The sequence below is a fragment of the Dermacentor variabilis genome, chromosome 4 (genome assembly GCF_050947875.1).
Source record: "Dermacentor variabilis isolate Ectoservices chromosome 4, ASM5094787v1, whole genome shotgun sequence".
Lineage (NCBI taxonomy): Eukaryota > Metazoa > Arthropoda > Arachnida > Ixodida > Ixodidae > Dermacentor > Dermacentor variabilis.
Genome location: NC_134571.1, coordinates 132,213,251 through 132,232,310, shown reverse-complemented (window position 1 = coordinate 132,232,310; position 19,060 = coordinate 132,213,251). Strand labels below are relative to the sequence as shown.

At 44.1% G+C, this 19,060-nt stretch overlaps 1 protein-coding gene across 2 annotated transcripts in view; it reads left to right on the top strand.

Moving 5' to 3' along the window:
• Positions 1 to 17,205, top strand: part of LOC142577947 (uncharacterized) — a 94,309-nt gene extending 77,104 nt beyond the window's left edge. For both annotated transcript variants that reach the window (XM_075687384.1, XM_075687382.1), the window contains 3 exons: positions 3,236 to 3,304; positions 15,294 to 15,335; positions 16,927 to 17,205. In XM_075687384.1, coding sequence (XP_075543499.1) covers positions 3,236 to 3,304; positions 15,294 to 15,335; positions 16,927 to 17,177 — 362 coding nt within the window. In that variant the 3' untranslated portion in view covers positions 17,178 to 17,205. The remainder of the gene's footprint in view (positions 1 to 3,235; positions 3,305 to 15,293; positions 15,336 to 16,926) is intronic.
• The last annotated feature ends 1,855 nt before the right edge of the window (positions 17,206 to 19,060 follow it).

The following is a 19,060-nucleotide window of genomic DNA, read 5'->3' as shown; positions in this document are numbered from 1 at the left end:
GGGAGACCTGTCGCTTCGGCTATGAGCTGCCTTCATAACATTTGTAATAAAGGATATTTGCTCCCGTGGACAAAAGTACCCTGGAAGTGCGAGCGTCGACCAAATGGCATCTCTGCGTTCAAGACCGCTGGAAGCAGTGGGTCACGTATCCACATTCCGACCGTAGATGCTACCGAAGCTCTTCCCAGCAGATAGCGCACCAATAAATTTCGGTCAGCGCTAGCGAGCCCTCGGCAATTTTGTCCCCGATAGTACATCCTCCAAACAATAAATATGCTCTGTAAGACAATATGCGGGAAGCACCTGTACTTTAACGGGTATATTACAGATTCGGCATACAGAGTCTCGTTTTCTGACTATGCGAAGTACTTCTACTTTAACGGTTATTAAATGTATTCAGCATACCAGTGTGTTCCGTTTTCTGAATACCAGAACCACCGGTACTTCAACGGCTGCAGTACAGATTTAGCATGCTGGGGGTCTTCCGCTTTCTGGATACGAAAGCACTCATATTTTGTATTACGGTCACTGTTTTACGGCTGTCCGTTCTACGGAAATGACTGTTCTTTGCCTACGAAAAGTGTTCGGTCACACATTAGCAGCATATTTGCCGTAGAACCATGAAAATTTGTTTACATTGTGGCACGGAGATATATATTCACCTACTACGGCGTATTCTATTCCAAGCGTGAGGGCCCGAACCTCCTGCCTAGCGCCAAAGCGTTAGGTACAGAGGTGGTTTCGTCACTGCAGTTGCAGTGCCCCGTAAATGGGTTGCCGGGGGCTGGTATCAGTCGAAAAGTATTATAGGAATGTGTGGCGTACCTTGACTAACCGTTCTTGTTATGATAGTATGCCACTCCTGTCGCAGCTTCTCGTCAAAAACTCGGAAGCTTTCGTTGGAAACGCCGCTAGCCGCAGAATAAATGATATAGTCAAGGCATGGCACTCTCACTCCCAGGGCGGGATACTTGGACGAGTTCGTAATAGTTAATAGCGTCCCTTTGCATAGCGCATGAATGGCTGCAGCAAAAGTACAAAGGAGAAACAGCGCTCTTTCTCCTGTGTACTTTTACTGAAGCCATTCGCGCACTGCTCCAAACACCGTTAGGATCGCATCTCCAAATTGCGGAGGAAGGCATAATTTTTCATCGAGGTCAACTAGATGTTGAGTCACCTTCTGATTTTCCTAAAGAAACAAGGAATGCCATAATGACCATAAAATTAAAGATAAAAAGAAATGCGGGCAAATAAACGTTTAGGAGATCACATGTAAAGGTGCCCATTTAGCCAGAACTTGTTTAGCCTGCAACATAGCGCGAGGTTAAGCAGAATCAGCGATATATTGAGGACTAAAAAGTTGCAGCATGCAGCACTCCAAGAAATATGGTGGAAAATGTTTGTGCACGAAATAAACACGCGTGGCGTCACGCACCTAGGCACACCATATTTGTACTATTCTAACATGCCGCCGAACCTAATGCGCACCTATTTCTCGCGGGCATAAACTAAGTAAACAAAAGTGGGGTACTATGCAACAGGACCCTCAGTTATAAAAAAGAAATAGAGGATGTCCTACCGTTTCCGAAGGCATGTGGTAAAAGTAACTCTCACAGATGGGAAGATTTTTTAAAATGAGCTTTCTTAACGAAAGCAGTGCGTCATCGTCGACATTCGCCGTTCAGTGGCCTCAGGTATTAAACACACAAGGCGGTATTCTTGAGGGGTCACTGTTAGAGGTTTGGCTATCGCTTCCACGAGATGTTAAGTAACTTGTCGAAGCAGGCAGCGGAGTGTGTACCTGGAACTCATCGCAGATAGCGAGCATGGGAGAGCGCCAGAAACCCTCGTCGCAGCACACGGCAGCGCATCCGCTGCCGAGTCGTGCGAAATCTCGCCAAAGTGATACAATCTTGAAAAGTGATCGTAGTCAAACACAAACGGAACCTTCAGCAAATTCCAAAAGTACGACCTCTGCCGTCATCTCGCGATGATGATGACCCCATATCTGACGGCTTTTACAGTAGGTTGTTCCCAAAGCCACGAAGGAGGTTTCGGTTTCGTACTTCACCGTAACAAGCTGGATATATTCTGGTCCTATTTCTTCGCAACATAGCTGCGCTTGAAATTCTACAAATATGGCACAGGAATAGAGTTAACCTGTGAACCGGGACTACTCATCATTACAAACTGAGGGTGACGGTGAGAGCCGGCAGCAGGAAGCGTTAATTTGTGTCGCAAAGCTAATGTTTCCGTGTTGCCGCTTCCTTGAACAATTTGGCCGCCACTCCGAAATGCAGCAGAAAATGTGAGCTCCAAAACTGGCTGCGTGTGGACACAGCACCCTCATTGAGAGGCCAATATTCTCGGATGGCCCTAGCAACCTGGCTCTTGCACCCCCAGCACGTCACGTCGCCTGCTAGAAACTACATAGCGCCACGTATTACTCCAACGACGACGCTTGAAATTTGAGCAGAAAACTCATAGCAATATTCTGTCAGATTCGGTAACTGGGTTACTTGAATAAACATGCATTGCTTAGGTACCAAACTAGAGTAATGCTTGAGGTAATTAAGGAATTCAGATTAGTTGCCTTATACATACATATTTATATATATATATATATATATATATATATATATATATATATATATATATATATATATATATATAAATATATATATATATATATATATATATATATATATTTCCTGTTATCATGCTTCGGTCGATGTTGAGTTTAAGCCAAGAAGTAATGAAGCATTCTCTATTGGCCGATTTTCATTACTTCGTATGCAACTACAAATAGGTATAGAGCCTCGCAATATTTTGCGTATATGATTGGTTTAGACCACTTCACAGTATCGTATTATACGACTTATGTGATATCTTCTGCATATGATATGTTGGAATTATATAAAACAGAACTAATACAGTTCACTCGGTGATTCTCACACAAACCACTAACCTACCTTCCACTGATTTTACAGATACCAGCGGTGCAATTTGAAATCAAGGGATTGGTTTCAGTTAGGGTTCTGTTACACAATTTCGTGCGTACTTTCAGATGAATGACTGCAAAGGTATAAAAGCGCCTTTGTTGGTTAGTTATTGTGCAGCCTATATATATATATATATATATATATATATATATATATATATATATATATATATATATATATATTTATTTATTTGGTTATCCCATATGTGGCATTTTTCGTTTATGTTTCACTAGGTGCAGTCGTCAAAGAGCAAAAGGTCGACCCGCACATCGAACACAAAATTGATGTAATGCTGGATCTGGGTAAGTGAAAGTTAATAAGTTATTACTGCTATTAAATCGCCTCTTGCAAAATAGTTGATGATAGTAGTCATCACGTGGAGATAACGCCTTTCTATAGTGCGCATTCCCGTCATACCGATATTCATTTCTATAATTGAATGTCCTCATTATTTTACAGGCAATGAACACGTGATTTGAAAACTTTTATGAATGTTGTGGGGTATGGTTCGGAAATCGGATTATTTGGAAGTACAGGCACTCAAAAAGGGGCAATGAAGCCGTGATTTGATGGGGAGCTTGAACAAATGAGGTGAATTAGGCACATATTATATCGGTGATTTTGCTATTCTTAGTGATTCTTTTCTTTTTTCGCGAACGTATCTTTGTTTAATGCCTATTTTTATATAGCGTGGCAAGTAAACTGGCAACAAATGAAAGGCCAGCGGCATCCGGTAGATGAACTGGTAGTAGCCGCTAGTTGCGGTTCGAAGACCAATTCCTTCACCTTTCAAAAGATTAATGTTACGCTGCTCCCAAAGTTAACCGCAAAAACCTAAAAGTTTCAAATACAAAAAAATTGCGTTAAGATAAAATATCTATAATATCCCTCAGCTCTTCAGTTCGAGAATGATTTGACAATTATATGTGAACTATATTAGAATGCATCATCCGACGTCATGTGGTGTGCATTACAATTATTCGAGCCAGCAATGGGAGACCATAGATGCAAATACTTGTTTGCTCCAATGTCTATCTTGTCACTGTTTTCTTCTGAACCAACTGCGGAAACTAAGTTGCATAAATATATCCTGTCTATCAGAACAACTACCGCAAAAGGGCCTCCACAAACATATAAAATCGATCCTTTAGAGTTGTGGCATATTAATTGAAGTGCAAGCTACAACGTGTCGGCGGGAATCAACGCAGAAAGGTTTGATTACTAAATGGCGCATAATGTTGAATACTTAGGTGTTCTTTCCTGTTCTTGTTTTTGTTAGGAAGAAGTAACTCTAGCTGAAATACCACAGTTCGATTTCAATAAAGCCTCACTTGCAGTTTTAGATGGGCGTCATTCTTTTTCACATCTCGGTTGATTTGTAAAGATACGCATGATATTTTTACGGGCCTGCGTTCGAGAGCTGACAGTATTTCGGTTTTTCCTCGGTTAGTTCAGCATGTAGAAAGAGGCGTCTTAAACAGCAAAGTTTCTTTTTTCACCTTTTGATTGAATTCTCTATTATTCCCTCTAATATTCTTATATGGCTTTCAATTTGATAGCAGAAGCTAAAATTTTTCGAATGCCAGCAATTTATTCTATTGGGAATCTTCAAATTTTGAATGAAACCAATAATGAGGCATCTGATTTACTCATACCGTCATTTCTTCGTGGACCTATTTTTGCAGCACAAATCGATAACTTCACGGGGTACATCAAACGTTTAAGGTGTAGAAAGCATGCCACACGGAGCAGCAAGACGCAGGTTGCTTGTATCATAACCTAAAAACAGCGTTCGCGGCGTACATCTAACTTTCAACGTGTAGAAAGCATGCCACACGGAACCGCAAGCCGCAGGTTGCCTGTATCATAACCTAAAGATAGCGTTCGCGGGGTACATCTAACGTTTAACGTGTACAAAGCATGCCACACGGAGAAGCGAGCGGCAGGTTGCTTGTATCATAACCTAAAGACAGCGTTCGCGGCGTACATCTAACGTTCAACGTGTAGAAAGCATGCCACGCGGAACCGCAAGCCGCAGGTTGCCTGTATCATAACCTAAAGATAGCGTTCGCGGGGTACATCTAACGTTTAACGTGTACAAAGCATGCCACACGGAGCAGCGAGCCGCAGGTTGCTTGTATCATAACCTAAAGATAGCGTTCGCGGGGTACATCTAACGTTTAAGGTGTAGAAAGCATGCAACGCAAAGAAGCGAGCCGCAGGTTGCTTGTATCATAACATAAAGATACCGTTCGCGGGGTACATCTAACGTTTAAGGTGTAGAAAGCCTACGACACGGGGCAGCGAGCCGCAGGTTGCTTGTATCATAACCTCAAAATAGCGTTCGCGGGGTATATCTAGATTTTAAGGTGTAGAAAGCGTGCCACACGGAGCAGCGAGCCGCGGGTTGCTTGTATCATAGGCTAAAGATAACGTTTGCGGGGTACAGCTAACGTTTAACGTGTAGAAAGCATGCCACATGGAACAGCGATCAGCAGGTTGCTTGTATCATAACCTAAAAATAGTGTTCGCGGGGTACATCTAGCGTTTGACGTGTAGAAAGCATGCCACACGAAACCGCAAGCCGCAGGTTGCCTATATCATAACCTATAAATAGCGTTCGAGGGGTACATCTAACGTTTAACGTGTAGAAAGCATGCCACGCGGAGAAGCGAGCCGAAGGTTGCTTGTATCATAACCTAAAGATGTATTTTTCATTGGAGAGAGTTGCACGATGTTAGGTCGTAACAGGTCGTAACAGGTTAGGTCGTGTTAGGTCGCTCATGGAGAGAGATACTCAATGTTAAGTCGTACTTACTGTTTAAAGTCATTTCTTCCAAGGACATTGCCAATGCGGTCTTTTAAAAATTAGCGTAATTTCGAAAGCATTACCTCGTTGTTGAAGGGAATGCTGGACCAAAAATAAAAATAATCGAAAAATCTGCTTTATCACTGTCTAGCCCTGAGTTTAACATTTAGTGCACACACTTCGATGGCGAACAATGACTTAGCCGTATGTATCTCAGATTACAACACGACGCTCCTAGATGTGTGCCAATCGGAGGAACTCGCATATCAAAGACAGCGAAGCTGCCTCAGGAAATTTTCACAATAGTAGAATGTGAAACCATGCTCGCTCGTGTAGTCGAGGGCAGAGTAACGGGGACATCCTAGCAGGTTTCCTGGAAGGGCCGGCAATCGTGGACTAGGACCTCTTATATTAGTGGCAGGTGGGATTCTAGCCATAGGCGTGAACACGTTGGCTAGATAGGTAGGTGTGGCAGCCGGCGAATTCGGCTGCTTCTAGGCGTTATGACAGCAGGAGCGGTGCTGCTGTAAGAGGCCTGACACGAATAACCGGTCGTCTGCTACTGATACTGGTATTATTGCTTGCTTGCTATATTTAAAATAATTGCTTTTCACTGTAACACCTGAAAGAAAATGGTTGCATTATTTTGAGAGACCGCACGAAGCTGCAATAAGTAATTTTCAAAAGCGTTCATTTATATTGACACGTGAACTTGTTTCTCTTTTACGGATGAGCGCACTTCACCATCTAACAAACGTTACCGCTCAGCTAAGCACGCGCCCGCATGTATGGGAAGTTTCTGGAACGTTATCGACTGTTCTATCCACTGTCTGTTGTCGCCGAACCTTGGGTAATCTGATTGCATGTATGCGCGATGCGAGTGATGTAGAAGTTTCTGGAAGACACGCTGGCACCAGCGGTTACTCTGGAACGTACGATGGCTCATCTATAAAAGCTGATGTGCTTGACCCGCTGATCAGATTTTAGACAATCACCGACCGAGTATGCGGCTATTGCTGTGTTTTCCGTGACTTGCTTTTGTGGGTACATGCTGGCCCAATAAAAAGTTACTTTCGTTTTTCAAAGTTCTACCGCATATGGTTGGTTGCACATGCTCACCACACGGTGCGATGCGCTCGTAATCACAGTAGTTTTCCGAGTTCCAAGAATTTATTTAGCAATTGAAGGATTGAGACGAATACTCTGTTGATGTTTGGTTTATACGGAGCTTTTTAGGCGTCGAGACAGAGTGACAGTCTTCCAGCACAAAAGAAAACTCTAACCGGAGGGGCACCAACTTAATTTGCGTCGAATCGTAAGTTCGGCTAGAAAGATGCAAGCCAGTGCCTAAAATGCCACTGATTTTGGCACCACGACACCTAGAACATTCCCACAAGCGTGAGCTTGCATTGCGCAGTGTACAGAAAATGTTTCAGCTAGATTAGTCGCGCGTGCGCGGCACTTCCAGGACCAATTCGTTGAGCGCATCGTGCACATTCCCAGTGGGCACCTGCAGTTAATGAGTGAGAATATCCCTCCGGTCGTAGCCGGCACTGCAAGTGAAAGAAAACTCCCGCAGAAATGATAAGCAATACTTCGATGGGATGCCGGTAGCTTAAGCAATCCTGAAGAAACACTGAGCCGAACTTGCACAGCCTTCAAGCAAATAGGATGGGAATAAATATGTGAGAAAGTGTACCTGTTCAAAGACGGTCGACGAAATTATTCTAAGCTTGAAGACGTTTTGGCAAGTACAACAAATTTAAAAAACCATATAGCAGATTAAAATACAATTCCCAGTGCAGCGGACGTGGTTTACACACACAAAAAAAAAAGAAACACTGCTGCGTGCACTTCCATAGGCAGGTTTCTCTTCCTTTTTCCAGCTCAAGCATTCTCAAGTGCTAACCTGGGAGCAACACAGACTTGATCTTAGGAATAGAAGCACCAAATTTATCAGCTTCTGCCCTGCTGTTCTTTGAGAAGAGCAAGAGCTTGGCTTCTGAGCGTATTCCAGAAAACAAAAAGCACCTTACGCAGCGATACTTGTATTCTGAGCACTGTGATAAATTGCTGTGTTTCATTTAAGGCCACAATTAGCTGTATATGCTTCGCGTTGCTGGTTTATACGTGTAACCAAAGACTTGCGCTATTTCATTTAATTTACGAATACGACCATCACGAGCGCAAATTGATATTTGGCATGCTACAAGCTTCCGCTCTCATCATAGATCATACAGCTAATAACAGATAATCGAACACGTTAAGAAACAGTTTTATTTTACAGAAAAACATTTACAGTTCTAGTGGCGCAATAGGCCGTTGATTTACATTGCAAACGTGTACAGCTGCACACAGGTTTCCGTACATGTCCTCATATTCGTATCCATACGGGCAAATAAAGACAGAAAGTTTAGTTATTCGACTATCAATGTTTATTCCATCTTTTGTTACATCCCTTCAGAAGAACAAATTTTCATTACGCATTTCGTGGTATAAGCTTACGCCCTGTGCGAGTTACGTTCGCATACAGCACCTACATACTTATACGTAAAACAAATTTCTACTCCACCTCACCTTTTCGAAGAACTGATTAAGGGCTTTTCGTCAGTGCAAAATTTGTGCTGCTCTACATAGGCCGAATTTTAACGTGTTAGCGGAACAAACCAGCGTTAAGAGCTCTATATATATTTCCCTCTCCAACTTGAAAAAAGAACATCTTACGGACACAAAAAATTATGGGGCTTTACCTGCGAAAACCACCGTCTGATTATGAGGTGCGCCGTCGTAGGGGACCCCGGAAATTTGGACCACCTAGGGTTCTTTCAGGTGCACCTAAATCTAAGCGCACAGGTGTTTTCGCATGTCGCCCCCATCGAGATGCAGATGCAGATTCGGTAGGCGACCGCGTGCTTAGCAGCCGAACACCATAGCCACTAAGCAACCACAGCGAGCGCCTGACGGACGAGGCAAGTTCGTTACCGTCGCAAGGAACAGAGCTCCGCAACATTCAGTAATCTGCAACAGTGTATGGTGTCACTTCGAAGACGGTTTAGAAGGGGCGTATTGGGCGGCGATGACTTTTGGCGATTGTATCGCCGTAAGGCGCGCGCTGACTGGCTAGTTCAGTAAAATCGCATGTGCTGATTGGCTGGTCGGGTGCTATACCACGCGAAGGCGATTTTATCGCCAAAGTGAACGTCGCAAGATACGTTCCTATGATAGCGACTTCGTAGCGATGCCTTTTTCCGATGCTAATGCCATTCGGTGATTTTCGTGTTCGTAGGTGGCCTTGTTCGACGCTCCGCCCGAAGCCGAGCGTCTCTTGACCACTCACGAGCGCGAAAAGAGCGAAAGGCATTAGCACCGGGTAAAGGCGCCGCTACAAAATCGCACCCCAGTTGAAATGCAGTGATAACTACTTGGCATTTCTACTGTGATACGGCAACACCAGCTTATCTTGACTGCTAATTGGTTGCATCTTCTGTCCATTTTAAATCCAAGTGCTTACGGAAGGTGCACGTTGTCTGCGGTTTTCCATGATTGGATACCCCCTCACGCCATCTGGACGTAGTGAGTGGGCTGCAGATTTTTGCTTCAGATGCCTCATCCTTTTGCGAATAATTGCTTGGGTATGTTGTTGTCCACGGGCAAGCAGCCTGAGCCTCAAATAGAAAGGCGCATCCCGTGGTCTTATCGTACAGATTTTCCCTTCTAATTTCGTTCTTGTTATTCTTGTAAATCTCGATGGTCTGATTTGGTTGCATTCTTTTAATCTGATTGATCGTTTTTGCCTCTTTAGCTTTCCCTTTGATGACTCCTGGTTGTCTAATCACACTTTCACTTACCCTGTACCTGGCTACCAACTTTATTGACCTCTACCTCCCTTCTGTTTGCGAGTTTTTCAGGTACAGATACTTGTGTACTTTAGCCGCGCACTTATTTCTTTATTTGCTTTCCTTGGTCTGTTTCTGATTTTAAACGAGGCCCGACACAGGTATCCCTGCACTGCCTCCTTTGTGGTTTTAGCATGGGCTCCCGAAGCCAACCGGCCCTTCAATTTTTGGTTAACTTTGAGCCACAATAAGATGTCCGAATTTAAGCGCAGAATGGAATTCGCGAACGTTAGCGCTGTCACACACAAATACGCGCACGCACGTCCGCACGCACGCACGCACACGCACACACACACAATGTTTTACATTTTTTTGCAATGACTCATTTTATGAAGTTTCAAGAGCGTCAGCAGTTGTTTCGTGCCGCATAGCACGCATGTGGTGCAGGCGCGTTGCCGCCTTCAGAGGATTTCTAGCAAGTAGCGATGACTGTGATGAAAACGCTGCTTGTAAGTATTTGTGGGAGTTAAGTGGTGAGAATGCAATGAATGGCGAACAGCGAGCGTTGCCATAGAAAAGCGAGTTATCGGTGTTTCAGGCGCCATCTGTTGCCCGATCGATTAAGCTATCGGGGTGTAGCTGGCTTCGCTGGCAGTAGAGCTAATCGTTGATGGGATGATAGGAAACTTTGCCCCGCAGCGTATGACCATATAGAAAAATATCGCTACTCTGCAAATACACATCAGGAGAAAATGTCCAGGAAAACACAAAATGGCAAATTCTCAGTTTCCTCAAAAGATTGCAATTCCCTTCGCTACACTTACCATACAGCCATAGAAGAGCGCATGGACACTTACGCGCGTTCAATGAAGGTGTTTTTCATGGCGTCAAGGTTGCGTGATTTGACGTTGTTTAGCTTATACTGCACTGGAAGAGTCACGCAATAGAACCATAAACTTGCGTTGCGATATTTGGTGTTGATGCCAACATGTCAAAGACAACTTGGTCCAGTAGACCAGGCATGAACTTCTGTTCTAATTATTTTCGCCGCTCATGAAGACGCGAAAACTGCTGAATAAGTGCACATATTGGACTGGTTCGGTGGTTATTCTTTATGAATCAGGGCGATTCAGCGTTCGATGAACCTCATAGCTAACTTGCTAGCGGCAAACGACAGCAGAAGACTGTCCGAGAAAAATTGTCACTGAATCATTAGCCGAGGGCGCTGCTATACCAGAGGAAACTATTCATTAGCACCACTGAAGCACTTAATATTGGCATCTCGCCAAATAACGTTCCGTAACATTGCATAGGTAAGGACGAGTAGCACGATAACCTACAGCCTACATGCACTCAATCAAATATATTTCAATATGCGCGTGAAGATTTACGGTTGCCCTCATGCGCATTAGAAAGTCGTTTACAGGGTGGTCTGTTCTAGGTGAGCAAGTTTAGCCTCAAAACTCAAACTTCCGCGCCAGACACGAAAAGTGCCGGTGTTTACATTAGTCTGCTGGGTGGTTTCGAAATGTCTAAAGTGCAGACATTTGAAGAACTAATGTAGGTTCAACTTGAGCGCTGTTCATGGATAAACTGCTTGAGATCGCTGCGGCGCAGGTGAGCGGTCACCTAATCCGCCCTGCGGAATTTTTACTGCGATGAACCATTCTGTGGATGCCAGAAGCGTTGCACGAATTGATAAAACACATAAATACAATTGCGCGCACAAAGCGCAATTTGTAACAAGTGGAAGTTGGTGGGTTTTCGGCCGTGCTATGGTACATTAATCAGTATACAGTTATTATTCTAATCACGGTATCTCTTGTCTGCCAGTTTTGCACTATACTTGTTTGAACATTTGCAAGGTTCTGGTTCCGCGTTATTACGTTCTTTAGCAAGACGTCACGAAACATCCACCGCAGAAACGTAACAGAAACTGTTGCAGAAACGCAATAAAGTAACTTATTCAATTCCTTTTGACTCTTGGCGACATTTTTTCTGGAATTTTAACGGGTAGAAATTTACGTAAAAAATTAGATAACATGGTGGAAATGCGATGTTCAAAGTATTTAAATGAATAAAAAGCACGGTACCTATGTCACGTTCGCTGTATCATGCATCCTACGCTGAGGCTGATGCCTCGAGCGGCTGATTTAAGCCTTGGAAACTGCAATGGAAATTTAGAGTTGCGTTTTTCGATGGAGAGACGTTTCAGTTGTAAATAGTTCAATGAACCAAATATTAGCTTTTTACTTACTATAACAATTCATTTGATGTTAAAGGGCAGTTAGCTCACTTTATACTGTGCTGTGCCAGGTCAGAAATGGTTCACCCAATTTCTGTTTATGTCGCACGGTGTGTGTGTATTACAAGGTTAAGAAAGTCGACTAAGGGTATTCCGAAGGAGGAGGAGGACGAAAGAACTTTATTCAAGGCCAACACTAAAGCCCAGTAAAGTATAGCGCTTTCTCAGCTAAGGCCCGTTGTTGATCCGCCAAGCCCGAGTGAAGCCAAACACTCCAGGAAGGAGGGGATGGTCAGGAAAATAAGGCGAGGTAATGACAGTGTTACATGAGTACAGAATTTGTTCTGTATCTGCCCTCATCTCCGGAGAATTGGGGCAGCGTGCTGTGCTACGTCAACTGAAGTTGTAGAGCATTACTGGCGTGAAAAGCGTGTTCATTTGAACTTTGCCAAGGACATATCCTTGTTCCGTGTTGAGTTAAGGATGAGGTTGGGGCAAAATAGTGCGGTTTTACTTGATGTTCTTGTAGTGATCAGCTATTTGCTCTTTGTACGTGTTAGCGTCTTCCACTGTCGTTCGATTTGGCCAGGGAATCGAGGGCGCCCGGAGGTTAATTTCGCGGGCACGTTGATGAAGCAACTCATTTCCCTCCATCCCAGCATGACCAGGCACCCAACGCATGTTGACTGTAATGTTCGGTTTGCCGTTACAGGATTCTATTAGGATATCATGTAGGGGTGTTTCCAACAGTCGGTGTTGTATGTTGCGTATGGCTTTGCTGGAGTCGGTATAAAGGTTGATGTTACTGGACCGGTGCTTAGTGAGTAGAGAGGCTTCTTGTATGGCATGTATTATCGCTTGAGTTTGCAGAGTTGCTTTGTTGGTAGGGTTGGAAAATGGCCCAGCCATTTGGATGATCGGTGCTGTCTTTCCAGGTTTATACATCGCATACGTGTATGACCCCATGTCAGAGCGTGTGGCGTCCGTGTATATCGTGATGCATTTCCTGTCTTTGTGGTGACGTTGCGCTTGCGCTTGACGTCGACCGTCATGTTGGTGTGGCGTCATATTTTTTGTACGTTTGGAAATGCAATGTTGCGTGGTAGCGGAAGGCTTTGACTAACTGGTGTCAACTGCATAGGGGCGATCCCCGCTCGTTTCAGGAGGTCGCATCCTTGATCCGGACAAGACAAGCGCGCTACTTGTCTGTCTCGGTGTTGTTGTGTTATTTCTGCGAAAGTCTGAAAGAGGCCCGTGTGTTGAAGGCGATGACTAAAGGTGTATATCGGTAGGCACAGGGCGGCCTTCTGAAGGATGTTGCCCGAAGATTCGAGTTTTCGAGTTTGTGTTTGTATCAGTGTTACAAATGGCGATGTGCAGAAGCCTAAGTCACAAGCTGTATTGCTTGTTCTTCTCTCAGTCCGTGTTTTTTGCTAATGATCCTTTGCATTAGGTGCGTGAGTTTTCGGCAGTTTTTTTACATTGTACAAAGTTATGATTAGTATTGTTGTGAATTATGGTAAGGCCGAGTATTCGGCACGATGTAACCTTTCGTATCTGCCTAATAGGTTTAGGTGTATCAGGGCTTTGTTTTCTTTTGGGTATTGTGATCGATTCATGGGGAGAAGTTCCGAATTTTCTGCTGAAGGTTGGAGTGCGGTGTTCTATAAGTGGTGAACTATGGTGTCGACGCCTACCTGGAGGGTCGTTTCGACGTCCTCTGGAGATCCGGTTTCTCACCATAGGGTAATATCGCCGGCGTAAAAGTGTAGTGAAGGTTGGAGATTATGGATAGTGGCCTTGTCAGCGCTGTCATGTGCAGATTAAATTGGGTGGGAGATATAATCGATCCTTGAGGTGTTCCGCGGAAAATAATGGTGGAGAAAAAAAGAGACTGCGTTGCCTTGAAGCGTGCTGCCCTACCTTTGGTGAATCTGCGTATGTAATTGTACAAGTTGGCGTTGCAACCACTGTCGTGAACCGATTTGAGTACGTGATCGTGTGTAACATTATCAAATGTCTTTTTTTATATCTATTGCGAGAAGAGCTTGTGTCTGTGCTGTCTTTGGCTGCAGAAGCGTGTTCTGTAGTATTGAGAAATAAGTCTTGCGTGGAAATGCTCTTGCGATAGCCTATGAGCTGGTGCGGAAAATGTTTCGTGTTATCCAAATGTTCTTCTAGTCTGTTCAATGCAAGCCGTTCCATTGTTTTACCCGTGCATGATGTTAAGGATGTGGGTCTGAGGTTGCAAAGCGTAGCTTTTTTCCCTGGTTTTGGGATGATGATAATGTGTGATGTTCTGCATTCGTCTCGGAGGGCGCCCGTATTCCAGTGTTCGTTTACGTGGGAGAGAAGCGTTTCTTTATCTCCGTCGTTCACATTACGGAGAAGAGTATATGTGATGCCGTCAGGGCCTGGCGCCGTCGCCCTATTGTTTTGAAACAATGCTGTGTTTAGTTCTGTCGTAGTGTAGTAGGCATCGATGTTGTCGTTTGGGGCGCCCGTATAGCCTGTGTGCAGTGACTGATGTGCCGCAGGTATGTAAAGGGTCTGAAGTTCATCAAATGTTTGTTTATGCCTCGTGCGCGGGTGTCTTTCTCTATGGTAGGGATCACTTGTTCCTTTGCGCTGAGCAGGGCACGCAAGAGATGCCATGTGTGTTTCCTGTGTAACGTATTCTGGAAGGATGTTTAGAACACGCTGAGTTTGGTGAGATGAACTGTGAATCTGGTCCATCGCACATCAGATGCCAAAAAGAAAAGAGTGCAAGGTAATGCGACGTATTGTGGTGAACTACAGAAATCGCTTTGGAAATACCGCGCATAAAATTTATTTTAATGAGTATTTTAAGCGCATGTCAGTCAAGATGGCAGTGTCTCATATGTAAGAACCCCCCTATGCGTGCCGTATGGTTTCTTCGTGCGCGAGCTTTGCTCAGCAGCACGTTCCTATGTCGGCAACTGGTCTCAACGTTTTCCATTAGGTTTAAAGAGAGTAGGATCATCACGCCCCAGATTTGGTCTGCTAGCAAGCGGCCAGTGTTGTAAGGAACAACCTTTGAATGGCGACACGGACAATTTGCTTCAAATATCCGTTCTTCTAGGTACATGTTCCGGCAATACTGTGCCTTGCCTTTTCTGTGTTGCGTAAGAAATATGCCCGGCGTCACCGATTTCAAAGCTTCTGTAGCTAACAATAAATTTTAACAAACAGTCCCTACATACCTTTGTCTCTTAAAAGGATGGGTCTTCTCGACGCCATATTATTATGTGATATTAACCTGCTTCCGCTATGCATTTACCTTTCCCTTTCTAGTGATTGTTTGACTATTTTTAAGCCAACAAATGTTTATTTTTTCACACGCAGCACGTGTAAAATATATATGTTTTATCTATATTTAGCTCCCAGCCCCGAAGACGCAGTCCAAGACACTGGATACAACGGTGAGTATAGCCTGCTGCCCCGTTTTTATGGCAGCATTCATCCACGTATAGCACTTATAGCCGTCTCACACGGACGTTTGGAATGCCTTCCAACCGATAGTCAGTTGACTCAAAGGTCAAGTTCGAGCTGCTACACGGGCGGTTTCGAAGGCCGCCGAGTCAATAGCCTATCGAGTCAACAGAGCACCCTACAACTGTATCGAAATCTCGATGGCCTTTGAGCAACGAAAGGAGAAACAGCGCGAACATGCCCTCTCGTTCACAGTGTGCTCGTACTCACGGTTAGAAAGAACAAATCAGACCAAATGCTCCAAAAATACCATATATGAGTGATTAATAAAGTCTTTTTGCCACTTGACATGTGCGAACACACACAAAAACAGCAGCCGCATCGAGTGGCGCAAACGTTGCCGCAGTTTCGCTACTCAACAACTTAAAAACTAAACATATATGTATGGCAATGTATAAACAATCTTTTTTAATATATAAACAAACATGGAAAAAATTATAGTGCTTTTAAATTGTTTGAATGTTGTTTAACCTTTCGTGACATGAAAACGAAAATAAATATCCGCAGCGCCACACAATTTTGCGAGAAACGCCTGAACCACTCAACGGCCTTTCAAAAGTGCCGTGTAGCAGTGCGACAACTCCTTTGAGTCGATAGAGTTGTGGCGTTTCAAAGGCCATTTACTGGAAGGCGTTCTAATGTGCCCGTGTGACACAGGTATTAAATGGCGAAGACGTGGTTCCTCAAATCGGGTTGCTGTAGCGCTTCCAGTGCTTCGTAGCTGCGGTTCGTTCGCCCTCAGTGCCATTTTGGCCCGATTGCTTCTTTGATATTGAGGAACCGCACTAGTTACATCTTTTCTGTGATTTTTTGCAAGCCTAATGTTGTAAAATAATTTCAAGTCGAAAGTGGACTCTAAAATGTAGAACACTACGGGTTGATCTGCAAGAAGAAATATTTTGTGATCGTTGGTTGCATTCTTTAATATCTCTGACTGCAAATACATGTTTGGTCTCAGAATGTCCTTACACATTAGCAGCTGCAGCGGGGGGTGTTGGCAACTAGTGCTTGTTATTAAAGCACATGCGCAGATATTAGTAAGGGTACCTTTAGACGTGGAGATGAGGAAATTTTGTGGTTATATTAGTGTGAGTATGTTGTGAAACTTATTATATATGGCGGTTGAGTAAAGTTTCACAGTTACAATGGGCTTGAAACGTGCATGTCTTTTTGGCGTCAATGAAGAACAGAAGAAAGTCGGAGGAAGTGGATAATGTACATCGTGTTGGGTCCAGCAGTTGCACTGTGAAAACATTTTTGGCTTAGGGATGGAGCCACGGGCATGACGATCCTGTTATTTAGCTTCTGCTGTAAAATATTGTTTTTTTAAACGCCTAATACAGGCATATACCTTGTCGGTTGCCAAAAATCTTGACCTGTACGCGAAAATTCATTCGCAGTTGTATTTAACAGTCCTAAGTAGCTGACGCACAATTACCGGCATGTTTACGGTGCTGCCACGTACTTCAGAAGTGGATACTTCATTCAGCCTGCAATATAACTGCCCTTTATCTTCTTTAGGAACTGGCATCTCCGGTAACCCAAGGTCCAAGAAAAGTGCGGCGATACAAATAAAGTGCGGTAATTGCATCTGCAAACTTTTTGTGATGATAGATGAATATGAAGCACAAATGGGCTGCACTCAAATGGTGAAAAAATTATTGTGTTTTGGCCCACCCACAAGCTGCTATATGACCGAAATTACGAAGTGTCTAGAAAAGTGGGCGAACGGAAAGTGCGCGGATGAAAATCGATTGTTCATTTGCCTCTAATTTCGCAATAAAGGCCTCGTTATCAAACTCCGCCCTTGAGCTGTGACTGTTCTCTATTTAAACGCCGAATATTCCAAGCAATATCAAACAGATATGGAGGCACCCCTGTCGAGCTCGTTTCAATTCTATATTGATTATTTAGCACGCCATTAGCGTCTCCACATTGTTACACGTTGGCGTACTGCGCATTGTCGACGTGTGCTTGGCGTCATTGCTGACTGTACCACAGCAGAGAAAGTTTTCTGCTTCCACAAATAGGAAAATATTCGTAAGAAACATCGCGTTAATATATCTGGCGGCGTCTCTTTCCGCAATAAGTGAACCGAAGGAAGGGCTGAAATCCGCGGATTTCTTTTTCTTTCGCATGTGATGCTAAGCCGTGTTTTCTTTCACATAATTGAGCCTGTCTGAAATAGATGAATCCCGTCTGTATAAAAGGCAGTATTTTCGATTTGCTGATTAAAAAGAACTTTCGCTGGAATGTCTACTATAATCATGGCTTGGTTGTGCAATCTTTGTGCCTAATTGGCTTTTGAAACTTCAGGGGTGCTAACCAATGCGCCGATAACGTAACTACGCAAATTGTAATGCTTCAGAAACAACTGTAATTCTTGACGTGCACAACACTTTTCATTAGACTTGGCGGATGTCATACCAGTTGATCGCGCAGTAATAGCCGCAGAGTGGCAGATGTGCCAACCAAATAGTTTTCAGTCAACTGACTTGTCCTTCGAATGCCCTGGTGGTAGTTAAGAGTTCTCGTCTTTTTTCTTTGTGATCGCGCGCACGCTTTTGTTTCTTTTTCTTTGACAGGCACAATCTTGCGATTAAAGTGAAATTGCCAGCCCTGACACGTATGTTGTCACAGAGTTCAAGCAGCTAGCGTTTCTAAATAGGTCTGGCTATAAGAAAAACAGCTCGTTGCTTTACTCTGAAGGAGCGGACGCGATCATGTGGATTTCCGAAAACCTCCATGACCTTATATATAGTTGTCGGGGTAAGGTCCCATTACGTACGACCACGAGATCGCCTACCTTTAACTTGGTGGTGGTTATCGTGGCTCTAAATGAGGAGATTGTAGTTGCAGAAGATATTTCTTTCCTCATCGCTTCTAGAAGTTGCCCATTAGAAACATTCCTTAGGCGTTTCCACGAGTGTTATCTGCTCAGCTTGAGTTACCTATGATTTCAACTCTATGGTATGGTACTCTAGTGTGCCGACGTCCATGGAGTCGGTTGGCTGCCACAAATGGCAGGATTCGTTTGTATCGAGTAGACCTGCTTTTGATAACTGCTTCGAATTCTGTCAGCGCTGCATGTCTTCATCAAACTTCAGGCAGGCTCTTCCGAGAAGTTTACGGTTTGCAGCCTTCCATGACCAGAACAGCCGCTCCCGCCATTCACTCCCCCACCGACTGGTATTAGGCATAATAAACTTCCTTGAAGTCTTGTTGTCGCTGTCTATTTCTAGTAACATGTCAATTTTTCGATAGGTCCGCGCATGGCCTGCGTAGATATCACTAGATAGTCCCCTTCGGCCGACAAGCCGTCTACACCAGATTATGATGACCTAAGTGGTCATGCTGTAGATGAGCGCCAGAGGGAGTACAGGCGAAAGAGCCCCCGTGAAATACGCAACCTTACACTTTCCATCTACGGATTGTGTCAGCGCTAAGTACGGGACGGTAACTACGGAAGCAGCAAGTTCGAATGGTGTTGTCGCCGTCATCAGGTGACTTGATTGCGCTGCGGTGGGAGTCATTCCTGGACCGTACAGCGAAATGTTTGCATACATAGCTGCAATGCATCACCTTCTTTAATAGGATACGCACTCGGTAGATCCAGTACTACTCTATGAGTTGCGTAAGCGGGTCGTGTACGCCC